This window comes from Diabrotica virgifera, chromosome 7 (genome assembly GCF_917563875.1).
Source record: "Diabrotica virgifera virgifera chromosome 7, PGI_DIABVI_V3a".
Classification (NCBI taxonomy): domain Eukaryota; kingdom Metazoa; phylum Arthropoda; class Insecta; order Coleoptera; family Chrysomelidae; genus Diabrotica; species Diabrotica virgifera.
The window spans coordinates 122,833,107-122,852,602 of record NC_065449.1 but is presented as its reverse complement, the minus strand read 5'-3'; the positions used below and the strand labels follow the sequence as shown (position 1 = coordinate 122,852,602).

The following is a 19,496-nucleotide window of genomic DNA, read 5'->3' as shown; positions in this document are numbered from 1 at the left end:
AAGATAAATTTGAAATAAATTAGTAAATAATAGCTAAATATTAGTTTATTGCATCTATTATAATATATTATAATGCCATATTACAAGGTATTCTACTTTCCCGCACGCCGTGCGGGTAAATGTACTTTCACGCACGCCGTGCGGGAAAGTGCAACTTTCGGAAACGAAATGCGTGCGTGAAAGTGGCTCTTTTGGCACGGCCGTAGAAAAATAATTTTTATACACATAGGCGCGAAATGTTGATAGTCAGTGACGTTCGATTTCTTGTTATAAAAAAATCGATTTTTAGTAGTTCCAATGTGACCCAAAATCTAGGCACAGGATAAAAAAGTTTATTTTAAGAAAGTGTATTTTTTTTCTTTCTTAATGGCGGTACAGGCTTCTTTTTTCAATATTTTATTTAGTTATAGAGTAATTTCCACATACTAACATATTTCTGAAATTGGGCTCTGTATTGCCATTCTTTATTATATTACGAATATGTGTGCCAAATATCTCGACAAAATATTCAAAATTAGAGCCGCAATCTTGGAACGCGTTTGTTGCTACCTGTTGATCGCTACTGCTTGCTCTTCAGTGATCGTAACTGTACATATTATATAAAATAAAAATTTTAATCATCGACTGACGAACTTTTGAATTTGGAGAGATACCTCGTAAAATTTTATTAGTTATTTACTTAATTAGAGTTAACTTACTAGAGTTATTTACTTAATTTGACAACAAATTAACTGTAGAACATAATGACGTATGTTCGATTTTCTGGCTGAATTGTTTTCGCAGCCTATTGTCTTATTTTGTTTGGTTTTTACAGTTATTTCATACTGAGCCTTTATTTAATTGTCACTAATTATTACATATTAGTTATTTTTTGTGATTATTTATAACTAAAGATATTGCTTATTTAGATTACTATAATAATTAATAAAAAAATATTAAATAGACAGTCTAACGCTTGAATTTGTTATATATTTTATTTTGTACCATTTAATAGTTGTTAGAACTTGCATTTCTCTACTACTAAAACCTAATTTTTCGATTTTCTCTGTAATTCATCGAGCCTCAACGAATAAAACGCAAGAAAACAAAAAAGTAATAAATTTATTTAATCTAAGGTGGAACGACGTAAAGGGGCAAAACGCAAGCGCCGCAACGCCCAGCGTCTCTTTGTTGTGAGATTCGGTCCAGAAGCTGCGGCAGTTTTATCACGTCATGGGCACCACAAATTTGTGCCTCGGAATTGTATTTTTTACGTTTTTTAGTGGAATTTGGGCTTCAGCCGAAAAAATACCACTGGGTAAGTGTAAACAGAGTATGATTAAGTTGCTCGTTATCATTTAATACAATATACAATTTCATTACACCGATAGTAATTTAGAATTAACTTAAGGTCACGTTACACTGGGATAACGTGATACTCCTCTTTTAAATAAACGTTTGGCAATACTGGAGCCTGGTCCTTATATTTACGTAATTTTAGTTTAGATCAAATTTTAAAACAAAAAATCTATTTTATTAAACAATAATTTTGTTCAAATCACTAAAAGAAAAAAATATCATGCGTTATTTTTAAAATACCTGACATTATTCTAGTAATTACTTCAGTACTGATGGCATACACTATAAGGTAAACAAATCTATATTTTATTGCTTATCGTTTACGAAATAAACAAAGGCATTTGCAGTTTTAAGTTTCTTGGGATGATATTTAATATTTTTCCTCATATGCGTGACTATCTACTTTGTGTTTTGACTAGAAATCTTCTTTAAGCCATAACCTCACCATAACCTAACGTAGTTAGCAAAAATAAATTTTGAGTTGCCCTATTTCTAAGCTACTATACGCAATATTCAGGTTCAAGCTAATACATATTATATATTTCAATGTTCTGTAATTCTATTTTTTATCCTTAGTTAGTCATATTTTAATTACTCTATTTAGTTTTTCTTAAAAAAAGTAAATAAAAAATGTAAACTTTCAAGCTTTCAACAATTTCATTAATCCGTTCAATTTCACTAATCCAAGCAATCCAAGCAATTTCACTAATCCGTTTATTTTATTTTCTATCGTTGTTAACCCATTCAGGATGATATCTTCTATTTCCCTTGCAGTGCCAAAAAGACCGCAGGTTTTAGCTTGCATTGTAGATGAAAGAGACACAATATATCGGTCAAAATAAATAAAAAATAATAATTTAATATATATTTTTTTAATTTAAAGAAAGTTTTATACGTATCTTATATTGAATAACTTAAAAAAAGGTTTTTCACTATTACGTTTAAAAATAAGTCTTCTCTTAACCAATATCATACTCTGATTAAGAGCGTAGTCGTGAATATTTTACGGTTATCCCTACTTTTTCTTTCTTGACACGGCAAATGACATGTAGTAAAATTCTCACTTGTATGGAAATGTATTTAAACATTAGTTAACAATGACATTGTTATCATTGACGTAGAGATGAGTTTTGAATGTTCTTGGATAACCGTTACTTGTATAATCGCTTAAATTATTAATTAATTAATATGATTATTTTTTCACTAACTATGTATTCAGTGATTACAATAATTTGTATACCCTACAATAAAAACTAATTATCAAGAAATGAGAAAAAGTTATAAAGTAATTTTTTTAATAATATATCTTACTATGAAAAGCTTTAACGTCTTTAACAAAAATTTTGAACGCCTTTAACAAAAAAATACTTGGATCACAAAATATATCCCAGTGTATTCTATGTTTGTATCATCCATAAATAATTAGCAATAAATAACTTTTTATTAATTTCACGTCTTCAATCAATTACTTATCAAATACACTATCAATAGCCGTGTTTGTTACTGTCTTATCACCACATTGTGTTCGACTGAGTGCGTTGTATGACAAAGATAACGAATGCTCGATTTGGAAAATATTACCACAGACCCCGTGTTAATTTTTTTCGAATCCTGAAAAGACTAATAAATATTTTTGAGAAACTTAAAAGCAGAACGAAAGACTTCATTATTACTGAGGGCTGAAAGTGACTTAGAATAAATAAAAAGTTTCTTTTGAATGAGATATTTAAAATTAAAAATCACACTAAATTTTCTCTTGATTTTCACCTCTGTAACTTATTAAAACAAACATTATAGAAGTTTTCAGAAGGCCTTTCGGCCCTCAGTAATAAAGTAATCTTTCATTTTGGGTTTAAATTTTTCGAAAATACTTATTAGTTTCCTCAGGATTCGAAAAAATTAATGCATCTAAAAAGCATTCGAACCCGAAATTTTACGCCTCTCCCCTTAAAGATGAGGCTTTCGAAAGGAAATAATTGCGAAAACTTCACTTTAAGTTTTTTGTTTGTGGACAAAAGCATTGTTGTTAAGAGATGTAAAGAACTGACAATATCAAGATATTTGTATTTTTATCATTTTTGAGCAGCACAACTAAATATAGTATAATAAATTAGGATAGTTAATTATAAATCTGGCTGTATCTTCAATAAAAAAATTTCAAAAAAGGATCTATCGCCTTTGGTTCTTCCGTTAAGTTTATAATGTTCTTTAGTCCACTTATCATCAAATTTGTCTAACTTATTGACAAATTGAGCTTTTACCCACTGGATTTGTATATCACTACAATATTTTTCAATATTATTCTGATCGTTTCATTGAAGTTTTCACGATTCTCTAAGCTTACATATTCATCAACCTCTTCTTCAGCACTGTTTCACTAATCACTTTCTCCATCTTGTTTATTCACTCCCACTATCGGTAAATGTCTCCTCTTCACTATCGGAAAAGTCAACGGTATACCCTAATTTTTGTAACCCCTTCACTTCTTGTGGGGTTAGTCCACAATAATCATTAGTACTCGTATTATCAACTTCGTGCTCATATACATTATTTTCCATTTCTTCTTTGCACGATATTTCACTTAAGACTAGCGACTGGAAAAGCAGCATAGCGAACACACTTTTGTTCTCTATGCTCTGCTGGAAAAATCAAAAATTCTGTGAAATGCGCACGCATTTCTTCTCTATTACTCCCGATTTTGGTGAAACTCCATCGATTTTCATGAAAGTTAGTGAGTAGTTAGACGATACTTCAAGAAACAAAAGTGAGATGGTGCCAATTTCCACTTTTATCCTGGGGTGGATGCCACCCCTTCTCGGGGTGAATTATATTTTATGGGCCATTCCACGAACATACGCCTGTTTTGGATTACTTCGACAACGAATATTTTACTGTGCAACATAAGAAGTACGGAAGTAAATGGCGCTAATAATTATACCAATAAGCAACAATGTAATTTGCAATTTACTTTCGTTCTTCTTATTTAGCACAGTAAAATATTCGTTGTCGAAGTAATCCAAAACAGGCGTATGTTCGTGGAATGGCCCATAATAAAAATAGCCCCATAAATCGATAGAGAGACAATTTTGAACAAAATTTGTTATATCGAGTTATTAAAATAAATTGATACTTTTTGATTTATTAAAGATTAAAAATTTTAACTTATCGTAAAAAATTATTCAAGCTGTTTTATATTTGTTATAAATAACTCAGAAATTATAAATTTTCACAAAAAAATTATTATTACCAAAATTGAAGCTAATAAAAAATAAAATAAAGTCCTTACTTGAAAAAGTTTTTTAGTATTAACTCAAAGTGAGGTACAGATAATTGAATGTATATTTTTTTTTGGAGAGTATCAAGTTTAAAAATTCAAATAAGGGTAAAACGATTTTATAACATATACCTACTTAACACTTGTTAATGTACTCAGAAATACCTATTACAGGAGTTCCAGAAGAAGTTAATAGAATTAAAATAATACATGCTCCACAAATTCTTCAAAATTTATGCTCCAAAAATTTTTCAATAAAATGTTATTATTTTTTAGATAAACTCTGCTAATTTTTTTATAATATCAGGTTAATCCAAAAGCTACTTGAAAGAAAATATCAAGGGCTATAAAATCGTATTACATTTCTTCTTCTTCTTCTTGTAGTGCCTATCCGTTTCGGATGTTGGCGACCATCATGGCAATCTGTACTTTGCACACTGCTGCAACCACTACAAGATTTGTAGTGGTTGTGTTGAACCACGTACGTAGATTTTTCAGCCACGAAATCCTTCGCCTTCCTGGTCCTCGCTTTCCCTCTACTTTTCCCTGTAAGACCAGTTGCAGCAGTCCATATCTTTCACTGTTCCTCATGATGTGACCGAGGTATTCGATTTTGGCTGTTTTTATTTTGATTAACAGCTCTTTTTCTTTTTGCATTCTCAGCAAAACACCCTCATTAGTATTACATTTAATGTTTTACATCTCTTGTTTTTTAAATATAAAATGTTAAATTGCCCGGTTACATGGTTTCCGCAGTAACATGTAGGCTTTAAATGTTTGTATCTCGGTTATTTATTATCCTACGCAAAATAATGACAAAAGTAAAATATTTGTCAGAAAAAGCTAAAATTTGGTTTTTTGTAGTTTTTTTACGTATATTGAGTATTTTTGGAGTTATCATCAAAAGAAAATTAAACGATTTTAATGAATCATTACAAGTAATGATTTGTTTTGGTAACAAAATATGACTTTCTGTTCAGTAAACCCTTTTCTGAGTTTTCCTTACTTTACAATAAGAATCTTAATCTTTATATTATTTGCATTTAGAGATCACCTGACTTTTCCGTGGAACTATTTTTTCAGAACCTGCTAAATTTGCTAGATGACATGCCCCATAAAAGCATGAAAATTTTATGCGGGGACTTCAACATTGATTATGCTGCTACTTGTGCTACACAAATATCCTTGGTCAACATATTTGAATCGTATGGTCTAACAATGCACGTTGATTCTCCTACAAGGATTACAAAAACTTCATCTATCATAATTGATTATAGTGTCTCAGATTTCTCACCAATTGATGTCCGCTCTACAATTATTAATGCTGGGCTATCTGATGATGAAGCAGTCTATACGAAGTTTAATATCTTCAGCAAACCCTCCTCAAAAATCCGACGTTTAGGCAGGATTTTTTCCACCCGGAACTTTCATAATTTACAAAATTTATGCTTAACCTCTAAGTGGCGCTTTCCTTCTATGGACGCGGATAATAACTTCAGTGATTTTTTAGATAAGCTTGTCTGCATCTTCAATAAAGCATTTACTTTAATTATAATTAAGCCAAAACATCACGAACCCTAGACTACTGAAAGTATCCGAAATTTGGTCTCTCGACAGGGAATCATTAAAGATAGGAGATCTGACGTGGCCGTATACGTGGTGAACCGAGAAGTGGGCATCACCAAACACTCTGTTAAGATTGGCTATGTTAAGGTATACGTTGGAGACCTGGTGGTGTACAATTGCTATATTTCACCTAACGTCCCGTTTGGATTATATGAACAGTACATTGACTCGATTATGCACGAGGCTAGGGCGGAGAGCGTACCGGTCGTCATAGCCCCGGTGACCTGAATGCAAAGGATCGTCCATGGAATCCACGAGTGCAAGATTGGAGAGGGAAATACCTAACAGAATGGATTTACGCCGTGTGAATTACCGTGCTAAATGACTGTAAGGCACTCACGTTCGTGAGAGGTAACAGTGAATCTTTTCTAGATATCTCGCTGGTTTCAACGCCACTTCTTAACAGGGTCGTAGGCTGGACTGTTCTGCAAGAAGAATCGCTCAGCTTACATAAGTATGTAAGTTTTGAACTATAGAGCAAACGGAAAAAACGAAAAGATGGAGATATCGATCTAAAGAGATGTTTAAATGAGGAGGATTTTGTGGATGCGTTTGGCTTGATTTGTCCGGAATGCGAGGATGTGAGTGAATTGATCAAGGGGCTGAGTGCGGCACAAGAATTGGCTTGTGTGAGATCAAATGGGAGGTATGAAAGGAAACAACCATACTGGTGGAATGACCGGCTTGAATATCTGAGGACAAATTGTATGAGAGTTAGAAGGGAGTGCAAGAGGTTAAGAAGAGTGCAAGCAGCAGATTTGAAAGAGAGAATGAATGAATTGAAGTGAATTCAGAATGAGTACAGAAATGACATTAGACGAACGAAAAGAGAAAGGTGGAGTAACCTGCTTCAGGACCTCGAAAGAGATATGTGGGGCCAGGGTTTCAAGATTGTGTGTAGCGAACTAAAGGGGAAAAAAGACACCCTACCCCCTGCCTGAGGAAGAGAAATTTCGTTTACTACGGGAGCTCTTTCCTCAGGTGGAGGATAGACGTGACAGGGTTACCGATTTCTTAGATGCGGAATCCTTTACTGAGTTGGAACTCCGCGAGGCCGTTGGACGGATAAAGATCCGAAAGGCACCTGGCATAGACGGAGTCATGCCGGAAACGGTAAGGCTCGCCGCACAAAGATACCCGCAGGTTTTCCTGAGACTGATAAACGAACTGCTAGAACAACAGCAGTTTCCAACTCGGTTGAAAGAGGCTAAGGTTTTCCTTATCCCGAAAGGTAGACAGGACGACGAAGAGGTGCGTTTTCGGCCAATTTGCCTTCTTAGCTCGGTAGCTAAATTATATAAATAGCTTGTAAAAGGTCGCCTTGAGCGAGAGCTGGAAGACAAACATGCATTAAGCGATCGTCAATATGAGTTTAAGACCAATAGGTCCACCATAGATGCGGTATCACAAGTGACCTGCTTAGTCACGCAGGATACAAAGAAATGGGTGGCTCTTATCTTGCTACATGTCTAGAATGCCTTTAATACGGCATCATGGGAAAAAATCATGTCCAGGCTGAGATATTTGGGCGTCAGTGAGTACCTGGTCAACGTGGTTGACAGGTACTTTACTGACAGGTTCATAACGGAAAAGGATACTAGCATCAGGTTGTCGCAGGGTGTTCCGCAGGGTTTGGTACCGGGTTCCACCCTCTGGAATGTCCTGTACGATGAGGTGCTGAGGTTACAGATGCCAAGGGGTTGCACTCTTGTAGCTTATGCCGATGATCTCGCACTGGTTGCGAAGGCGAGCCAGAAAACGGACATGGTTAATGCGGCTAACAAAGCCCTGCGTCGTATTAGTAGGTGGATCAGAGAGAACGGACTACAACTAGCACCCCAAAAAACTGAGGTGGTAGTTCTCAAAGGAAGCTGAGACAAATCATCTCTTTGTTTGATAGTGGAAGGGGTGGAGGTTCTACCAGTTAAATCGGTTAGGTACCTCGGAGTCTGGCTGTCGGAAGGACTGAGATTCGGAGTACATGTCCAAAAGACGGTGGTGAAGGTGAACCGAAGTCTGGAGGTATTGGTACGCCTAATGCCGAAAATTGGAGGCCGGGTAGTACCAAAAGAAGGGTTTTAAATGGAGTTTTCCAGTCGGTGGTGACATACGCTGCTCCCGTGTGGTGCAGCGTGCTGAATACAGCGAAGTACGCCAAGCTGTTGGAGACTTCGCAAAGGCTAATGCTCCTCAGGGTACCTAGTGCCTATAGGAGGCATCAAACGAGGCTCTTTATGTTATTGGAGCGGTGATACCGATCGTCTTATTGTGTAAAGAGCGAGCGAGAGTGTATGCGAGGAGGATGGATGGAAATATAGATGAGGAAGATCGAGAGAGATCGATAGAGGAGTGGTAGAGAGAATGGGCGAGTGATAGCGGAAAGGCAAGGTGGACGAAGGAGCTTGTTCCCGATCTGAGGCCTCGGTTGGAATGTAAGTTCAGGAAACTGGACTTCTCCCTGACGCAGTTTCTGATGGTGCATGGTAGCTTTGGCACTTACACAAATAGGATAGGTAAATCTGTTTCGGTGAACTGTTCTGTTTGTAAGGTGCTGGACGCTCCTGCCCACCTCTTTAACACTAAAAATCTAAATGAGTACTTTTAATGTAAGTAAAAATATTACATAAAATATTTTGCCACAAGATCTCATTTTCTTTCTCCCTAATTCAAGAATGATCTCGAATTTATTCTTTATAAAACCAGTGGATAAATCTGAACTGATCCAAATAATCAATAGTATCAAAAGCAAATTTTCCTGTAGTAGTGATGGTCTATCGATAAATTTTTTTAAATCTCACAGAAAATGTGCTGAAAGTTCTCATCTCACTAATTAATGATTCTTTTGAGAAAGGTAAATTTCCGGAGTGCCTAAAGACAGCCATCATTTTTCCTCTTCATAAGGGTGGTGAAATATCTAATATGTAAATACCTGCAATTATAGACCTATATTGCACTACTACCGGTACTCTTCAAAATTATTGGGAAACTCATAAAAGCCCGACTTATGTCCTTTCTCGTTGAAAATAACATTTTATCACAAAATCAGTTCGGCTTTTTAAATAACAAATGCACCACTGATGCCATGTTTCCTGTACTACATGAGGTTTATCAAGCACTGAGCAATAATCTTCACGCTGACACCATTTTTTGTGACTACGCCAAAGCTTTTGATTGTGTAAATCACAACATTTTGATAAACAAAACTAAATTTCTACTGAAGTCGAGGTATTTCTTTAAATTGGTTCCAATCTTACTTGGATGATAGGAAAAAACTAGTTAGAGCAAATTACGTCAAATGAGTTAGAGTCAATATCAAAAACTAGTTAGAGCAAATGTCTCAAAAACATTTTACTAGGGTAAAACAAGTTTCAGTATTGAGTCCTTTACTTTTCCTTATCTTTATTAATGACATCACTATTTTAAAAATTAATGGAAAAACCTTTTTTTGCTGATGATACTAGTATCACTTGGAGCAACTCAAATATTGCAAGTTTTCATGCTACTATAACTTCCGATCTACCTACAATTTACTATAATTTACTCTCGTTTAACGCAGATAACAGTAGCATTATCTTATAAAGGAGCTCTTCAGCCCTTACCTCTTAATAAGTGCCAGATCAGTACCGTTGATTCTGTAAAATTTCTTGGTATTTTTTTAGACAGCAACCTTAAATGGTCCCTTCGTATCGATTTCTTAAGAAAGAAACTATCTTTAGCTTGCTATGCTATAAGATCTGTTTCAAATGAATTCAATTTAGCATCTTCCAAAATAACATATTTTTCTTTGTTCGAGTCGTATCTCCGATATGGTCTTCCTTTTTCGGGCTCTGGTACAGCCGCCCAATTCGATGTTATTACTGTTTGGTCTTATAAGAACAACACATTGCAGAAGTTACTTTAAAGATCATCGAATTTTAACCTTTCCATCTTTGTATATTTTAGAAACTGGTTGCTTAACCTTCCGATGACCAACCTTTTTTTGTTACACGGATGACCAAGGGGGGGAAAATGACCCTAAGTCAAAAATGTCAAAAATGACAATTAACAAAAAAATTAAGTTTTTTTTTTAATTTTAAATTTTTTGTTTGGCATGGACTTTATGTCATTCAGCCAGTCACAACATGAGTATTAGTGTCATGTGTAGTGTGTATGTTAAGTAAATGTCTTGTTACTTTGCAAAGTCGACGTCATTAGCGTAAAACTACTTGTAATTACACATAATAGACGCTATTTTACTAAACATCAACTTCAGAATATATTTTTTATTCGTAAAATATAGGGAATTTATTTTATTTCAAAATATGAGGATATCTGGAATGATATTAAAGTCAAATAAAAACATAATGAGTTAAAAATTAAAAATACTTTTAAATTTATTAAAAAAAAAATATACGCTGGGGTCACAATTTCCCCCGCTTGGTCATCCGAAGGTTAATTCTTAAACACCTACATGTCTTTCCACCAAGACCTAATTATGACTACTTCACGAGAAATTCTACCTTCGGCGTCTATTTACCGACCCCGTCCTCTGAGTTAGTAAAGAAATATATATTCATCAAAAAAGCTTTACAACCATCTCCCTCTATAACTTAAATCTGCAGCATCTTTCCCCAAATTCCGTAAAACGACAAAAGCCTACCTATCTGAAAGACCATATTATCCAGCAGAATATTTTCTTAACAAATAACTAAGAAATTACAGTACCCTTTGCACTAGTAGTATTTTTATTTTTTGCTTAAATCTACACTCACCGGCACAAAAAACGGTCACCCCAAAAAATGGGTCATTTTAATGACTTGTATTTCTTAAACCTGATATCCGATTTAAGTAATTTTCTTAATATGTTATAGCCTTATTCTTTATCAATATCGCTGGGATAATATTGTTGCTAGACGGGTACATTATCATTATATACAGGGTGTACGAATCAAACTGTGTTTTCTTCTCAAATTTTGGAACACCCTGTGGAATGTTCTAGCTTTTATAAAATACTGAAATTAAAACCCAACTATAGCCTTAGGTTTTCTTAACAGTCTGTTCTTTGATTCATTCGCTTATGTTGGATAATAAAAAAGTTAGGCACTTTAACAACTACCCCTGTTTTTCGTCAGTACAGGGTGTTGTTAAATAAGTACGGCAAACTTTAAGGGGTAATTCTGCATGATAAAATAATGACAGTTTGCTTTATAAACGTATGCACGCAAATGCTTCGTTTCCGATATAGGCGGTGTTGAAATTGTTCTTACAAACTGACGATTTATTTAATCCTCTAAAACGGTTTGTGATATTATGCAAATGAAATTTGCTAGATTTTAAGAGGTAGTCATTGCGCATTTTTGGCATACAATTAAAAATTTTAGATTCACCATTGGCGTGCATACGGGATATACCTAAAATGTTTATACCCGTATGCACGCCAATGGTGAATATAAAATTCATAGTTGTATGCCAAAAAATGCGCAATAACCACCCCTTAAAATTTACCAAATTTTGTTTGCATATCATAAACCGTTTTAGAGCAATAAATAATCAACAGTTTGTAAGATCAATTTCAATACCCCCTATCTCGGAAACAAAGCATTTGCGGGCATATGTTAATAAAGCAAACTGTCATAATTTTATCATGCAAAATTACGCCTTAAAGTTTGCCGTACTTATTTAAAAACACCCAGTATTGACGAAAAACAGGGGTAGTTGTTAAAGTGAATAACTTAATTATTATCCAACATAAGCGAACCAATTAAAAAACAGAATGTTAAGAAAACCTGAGGCTATAGTTGGGTTTTAATTTCAGTATTTTATAAAAGCTGGAACATTCCACAGGGTGTTCCAAAGTTTGAGAAAAAAACACAGTTTGCTTCGTACACCCTGTATACAATGACAATGTACCTGTCTAGCAACAATATTATTACAGCGATATTGTTAAAGAATAAGCCTATAACATATTAAAAAAATTACTTAAATCGGATATCAAGGTTTAGGAAATACAAGTCATTAAAATGGCCCATTTTTTAGGGTGCCCGTTTTTTGTGCCGGTGAGTGTAATTTGGATGTCATATGCAGCAGCTTAACTTTTAAACTTATTAGTTACTAGGTAGACTATGCAACTTGCAATTTATTATTTTTGTTTTACTTATCCAGATTTAGCCATACGGCTCACACTCCATCTAAGGGGAAAATTGACTCATCCCAGATACCTACGGTATCAAAAGGATTGAGCTCTGGTGGGACTCTTTCCGTGTTATCGAGCCCTAGGTGACTTGGTATGCAGGTGTATCTCCCAAAAATTTTCGTACACATCTGGCCGTTGCGAGTAGTACTGCTTTCTGCATGGTCTTATAAAGATGTTCATTAAGACCCAGCTTTTTTATGCTTTCGAGGAGGGTCTTCGGAATGACTCCAGTAGTAGACATAATAATCGGTATCGTCTGGGTACTTTGCATTCTCCATTGTCTCCGTATTTGAATTTCCAGATCTCTGTACTTGGCGATCTTTTCAGTAAATTTAGTACGTAGATTATTGTTGTTAGGAATCGCCACATCAATGAGGGTTCTTTGTCTCGTTAATTTATTGACTAATACGAGATCTGGTCTATTATGCGCCACTGTTTGGTCTGTGAGCACAGTGCGGTCCCAGTATAGCTTGTAGTTGCCATCCTCAAGCATACTCTCAGGGACATATTGATAATATGGGAGATGGTCGGTTTGGAGAAGTCCCAGCTTGATAGCTATCTCCTGATGAAGGATTTTTCCCACTGCGTCATGCCGTTCCTTATACTCAGTTGCAGCAAATGCCTGGCAGCCCCCTGTAAGATGTTGGATGGTTTCTTGGGCTTGACATCTATATCGGCATCTGTCGTTTTGAACATGAGGGTCTTTGATGATATATTTCAGGTAATTTCTGGTTGGTATAACCTGATCCTGAATGGCCAGTAATGAACCCTCCGTTTCAGGGAACATCTTTCCTGATGTCAACCAGTAGTTCGACGCTATATTGTCGACATAATCTTGGCTGACCTCATTGGGATGTCGCCCGTGCAGAGGTTTACCCATCCAGGCGCGCACTTTTTCGTCCTTAGTAAGGTGGTTTATGCGAAGTTCTGCTTCCCTCATTTTATCGGTGTTGTGTCATCTACTGCGCAGATAGCGCGATGTAGAGTGGATGTTTCAGCCTGCATCTTAAAATAAGATCTTAAATTAGCAATTTGTTTGTCTAATTGCTCACCTATATCCATAAGTCCTCTTCCTCCTAAATTCCGTGGTAATGTCGTTCTTTCTACTGCACTTTTTGGATGGTGTTTTTGTGCCTTTGTGAGGTGAGTTCTTACTTTTCGCTGAAGATTTTCTATGTCCGTTTTTGTCCACTTAACCCGCCATTACACGCGCTATGAGGGAATCCCTCACCATATTTGTTTATAACCCATGAAATTGTGTAAACTAATACGATAACCTTAAGCACCCAGGAATGCCTTTAGCATGGTTCATGAGAGGGTACGAAAAAGTTATAGACTATTTCAGGCGGTCAGTGTGCTGTGTGATAGTTGAAAGAAGAGACATCCCTCTTCAAGTGAGGGAATTCCTCACTGCGCGTGCAATCACGGTGAAATCACGTTTCTGTTATCTCAAAGAAACTTTTAGGTTTTTATTTACTATTTAGGTAGGTTTAATTAAAATATTATTGTTTGGATTAGGTTAGGAACAGTGGCACACCGAGCGGGGGGTTTGGGGGTTAAAATCACACCCAGATCATATAGAAATATATATATAAAAGAAAATAGGAAAATGTAACTTGTCTTTCACAAATAATACAAAAAACTTTCGGTGCCCAAGCTAACCCCCCTCCCCCCCCCCCCCAGAGGAGAATTCTAGGTGCGCCACTGGTTAAGAACCCATTTTTAAATTTACCTATTCTAATTGGGAAATAAGCCACAATTTAACTTGAAAAATTGATTTTATTGACGTTTCGAATTCCACCTCGGACGTCGTTATCAAAATACAAAATATTAATAGTTAATTACATAAATGCCACAAAGAAATAGCTTCAGAACAGTTGTTAATTTTAATTTGTATTTTTAGTAAAATGAATTCGCGTAAAAACGTTAATTTTGTCAGTGGCTTGCTGAAATTGAAAATTAAGAAAACTTGCTTTTGATCTATGTATATTATTTTTACTTTTGTTTTGTTAAATTAATAAAAAAAAATTGGTTTACGAGACTTTCTATAATATGTGAGTACAACCCATTTTATAATTATACATGTTGACATTCATTCTTCCTCGAAATAAGTCGAACTTATGTAGGTGAGGGCGACGCTCATACGCGTGCAACCACGTCACAATAGAAGACGCGTGTAACGGCGGGTTAACAATGCCAAATGAATAGCTAAGCGCGGAACATGCGTAGGTGTTTAGTGCCTTAAACAAATTTCTACTATTAAGGTGTGAGCGAAGCAGCTGTTTTACTCTTCGTATAAACTCAGTAGTTATCTCTGTTTTCATTTGTTTAGGGTCAATTCTCCGCGCTTGCTTTACTCCAAGATATTTATACAAATCGTTTTCACCCATGGCCTCGATGTTCTGGCCATTTTGCATATCGAATCCTCCGGGCTGTACTTTTCCTCTGACTATATTTAAAATACGGCACTTTTCTAGTCCGAAGTGCATGCTAATATCATTAGAAAAAGTTTCTACAGTTTTTAGCATCTCATCGAGTTGGTTTCGAGTGGAAGCCATTAATTTCAAATCATCCATATACAATAAATGATTAAGCTTCGCCACCACATTGTTGTTATTTTTGATGCTAAAACCTACGTCTGTGGAGTTCAATAGCTGAGATAATGGGTTCATAGCTAGACAGAACCACAGTGGACTCAACGAATCTCCTTGAAACAGGCCCCGGCTTATTGCGATATTTTCAGTTTCGACGTTATTTTCACCAGGTATTTGAAGGTGAATTCTAGTCTTCCACTCCGTAATTATATGCTCTAAAAAGGTCACTATATTATCATCGACTTTAGATATTCTCAATATATCTGTAAGCCATTCATGCGGCACTGAATCAAAGGCCTTCTTGTAATCAATGAAGGCAGTAAAAAGATTCCTCTTTTTGGAATATGCCTGGTTAGAAATGACTGAGTCGATGATGAGTTGTTCTTTGCAACCCATGGAACCCTTAGCGCATCCTTTCTGTTGAGGCTCTATGATATTGTTCAGAGCACAGTGTTGGTAGATAGGCCGGGCTACACAGGATGTGACCAATTTGTACAAAGTTGGAAGACAAGTAATTGGGCGGTATTTGGCTGGATCTTGGGTGTTATTTTGATACTTCGGAATTAAATAAGTGGTTCCCTGAGTTAGGAATGATGGTATATCCTGCGGATTAGAAATAACATGATTAATTAGTGCTGATAAGCATTCATGAACACTCCAAAGCTTCTTGAGCCAAAAGTTTTGAACTCCGTCTGGTCCAGGAGATTTCCAGTTGTGAAGCTCTTTGATGGTATTTGAGACTTCTTCAGTAGTGAAGGGTTCGTAAAGGGTGGTAATGTAGTGTTGGCAGTTTTGTGTCGTTTCTTCTATCCATTCAGCATTGTTGTTAAGAGCAGCTGGCGTGGAAAGTTGACTTCCCCAAAACTCATGAATTTCTTCTTGGCTTGGGTAAGTCTTATCGACACGTTCTACAGTGGAATTGAGTTTTCGATAGAACGCCTTTTCAGAACTTTCAAAAAGAGCATTGTCGCTTTTGCGGTTGTTACTAACTTTGTACCTCCTTAGTCGTCCTGAATAAACGGAGAGCTTTTGTTTTAATGTGTCCAGACACTGATGGGCTGTGTTGTTTTCTGGATCATATCTTGAGTGTCTTGCGGTAGTCAGCATTATATCTTCAGCTCTTCTGATGACTTTTCTACTTGTTACACCTCGTATTATTCTGTGACTATACCAATATCCTTACGTAATAATTCGATCTTTCCGATCAGTCTTTTTTCCCAGGGTGCAATTCTGTTACCAGTTCTTTCGTTATTAGTAACCCGTCGTGTTCTGATCTTAACGCCCATTACATTAGCAATTGATGTTGCTGCACAGTAGATTAGCATATGCAAATATTCCAACGTGTGAGCTCCTACGACATAGTTGGGTAGGACTTCAGTGTTCACAATTTGTAACAGCGCACCTAGTTTCTTACAAGAGTTTATTCGTGGTAGCGGTGGTCTGCTAAGTGGGTTTGTTCCATTAAACTCTTGTACGGCACGAGCCATTTCGTTTGCTAGACTATCGCGTAACTCGTTGTTTTCCTGCTGTGTATTATCAGGTTGAGTTTCTGGCATGGGAATCTCAGGAGTCTGCTCATCGAGGATTTCATTAGGGACTTGATCTAAAACTTGTTCTTGGTTATTAATCTCCCGTTCGACTTCGCTTTTGATCGAATTGCGTCTAGTCTCTGGGATAAGGTTGTTCCTTATGATTACCCGGTATTGATCTGATACTCTTTGCTCCGATACTTGAATATCTGGGTACGTCCTGCAAAATTCGGCATACAGCTGTTGTCGGTAGCCGATTGTTTCTTGACCGAGGTTTGTCACCTTGTAATAGAAGCGCAAAATGTTTTCATTAATGGACACAGTCCATTTCATGCGCTGCCTCGGTCGTCCCGCTTGAGTGAGCGCCGGCTGATGATCCAGCGCAGCACCTTCGGCGGGTGGAGCTCTTGTTGTTGTTTGGCTCGCTTGTGGTTGTGGTTGTGGTTGGGCTGTAGCTGATTGTATGACAGGGGCCCGCCTCCTCAACACCCTGCCACCGACGTCCCGCATGCTGTCACGTCCAGCGCCGGCTCCAGACGTGCCCTGGCGATCCCCAGGCAGCGATCCTAAACATAAATTATTTATCTCCATTCTCAATGGGTTTTACTTTATTATTATTATTATTATTATTAATTTAATTATATTGACGATTTATGTAATGTTAGTAAATTGAATTGTTATTGTTTTGTTTACTTGATGTTTACTTGTTTACTAAATGACTAATATTAAAATGGACGTTTCTATACTTCTCTTTTATTTCATTTATTGCATTTTGAATACTGATAGATATATACAGGGTGAGGGAGATAAAGGGCCTATTAGAAATATCTCGAGAACTAAAGGTAACAGACTCATGAAAATTGGCACGAAGGGGTTTTGAAGAGTGATCTATTTAATGAAAATATTCTCATCTATTTGCTACTTCCGGTTATACCGGAAGTTGCCTATAACTTCGTTTTTTTAAATAGGACACCCTATATATTTTTACATTTTTGGATTCTACTTGAAGTCTTATTTCTTAAAATATGATGTTTTGTATTGTTATGCAGGGTAGTTTAAAAGGTAATTACGTTATTTTATTAATTTCGTAGCAATTTTCACACCCTGTAGAATTAAAGTAATATGACATCAAAAACTTTATTTACGTTCAAATGATTTTTAATATAGTCTACTATTGTCAGAAATTATTAGTATAGCTAATTGTTGAATTTTATTATACAGGGTTGGTCGAAACTCGGAATGAGTATTTTCTGAGTTTTCTTAAATAGAACACCCTGTATTTTAGTATTGTATTGAAATGATATTTTATGGTACTTTTTTATTTCTTAAGCATTCCCTATACCTAACTGCTTTAATTTGTGCTTAATTGTTAATCGCACCAAGAATTTTAACTACGTAAGTATTTTGACAGCTCAACCATTATCGGGAATTTTAACGATCAATCTAGATATATATGTATTTATTTCCGAAAAATTATTTGTGACTGATTATTTTCAAGACCAACCTAATAAAATTTCACGTATTTTTTGTTCCAATTAATGTTTGGCTTGAATCACCAATAACTCACAAATTAAAACAGTTAGGTGTAGGGAATGCTTATAAAATGAAAAAGTACCATAAAATATCATTTCATTACAATACTAAAATACAGGATAATGTTCTATTTAAGAAAACTCAGAAAATATTCATTCCGTGTTTTGACCAACCCTGTATAATAAAATTCAACAATTAGCTATACTAATAAATTCTGACAATAGTAGACTATATTAAAAATCATATGAACTTAAATAGAGTTTTTGATGTCAAAGTACTATAATTCTACAGGGTGTGAAATCTGCTACGAAATTAATAAATACACGTAATTATCTTTTAAACTACCATGTATAATAATATAAAACCTCATATATTAAGAAAGGACACATCGAGGAAAATCCAAAAATGTAAAAATATATAGGGTGTCACATTTAAAAAAACGAAGTTATGAGCAACTTCCGGTATAACCGGGGTAGAAAATATATGAAAATATTTTCATTAAATAGATCACTCTTCAAAACCCCTTCATTCCAATTTTCATGATTCTGTTGCCTTTAGTTCTCGAGATATGTCTAATAGGCCCTTTATCTGCCTCACCCTATATACATTTTTCATGAACGTGGTTTTCCAATTTTGGGAAACCTATAGGTTTTCTAATAACATCTACAGTAAATAAATACAAGAATAAAAAACCGCTAAACACCGTAAAAATGAGTGGCGCATACAATATTCCAGCTACAAAAGATCTGATATGAATATTACGTGGTGCGAAAATGTATTTTTATTTTAATGCAAAACAAAATTCCAGTTTTATTTTCAAATATTTTTCCATAATATTTGCTCAATTTGAAGTAAAGTGCGCCACAAAAGAGTAACTTTGATACAGTTTGATTTTTTTTTTATTTAAATTTATGTGTCTCGTCTGCAATGGCCATTGACACAAACAATATTGGTTATACAATAATTAATTACAATAAGGATTTAAAACTAATTATTATAACAGTTAATTTCTTAATCTTAAATAACATTAGTTAAAAAGTATGAAGAAAAAAATGGATATACAATCATGGGATACTATAGAGACGTACAACTAATTATTACAACAACTATTAATTATTAATTATAATGATTAATTATTAATTACTGAATTTTGAATAACAGATAGAGATTATAAAGACAAAAGATCCTATTGTGTTAAATAATTGAATGTCTTTCAAGAATCTAATTAGGTTACGAAGTTGATCGGACGAGTTTAAAATATCTTTAATATTTGACTTATAGACTAGTAAGGATCTGTTTCTAGGTGGATGTGAGAGGTGGCATTCAGATTTTTGCGGATGAAGTTAGGTGATAACTTCGTTAATAATAATTGATTTATGCTCCTTCTCAAATATGCCAGGAACATTAATAAATAAAATAAAATACATATT

General features: G+C 35.2%; 1 protein-coding gene across 1 annotated transcript in view; it reads left to right on the top strand.

Annotated features, from left to right (window-relative positions):
* Window positions 1-1,201: 1,201 nt before the first annotated feature.
* Window positions 1,202-19,496, top strand: part of LOC114336885 (glutamate receptor 1) — a 726,710-nt gene continuing 708,415 nt past the window's right edge. The window contains exon 1 of the mRNA XM_050656939.1: window positions 1,202-1,297. Within this exon, the coding sequence (XP_050512896.1) occupies window positions 1,213-1,297 (85 nt within the window). The 5' untranslated portion in view covers window positions 1,202-1,212. The remainder of the gene's footprint in view (window positions 1,298-19,496) is intronic.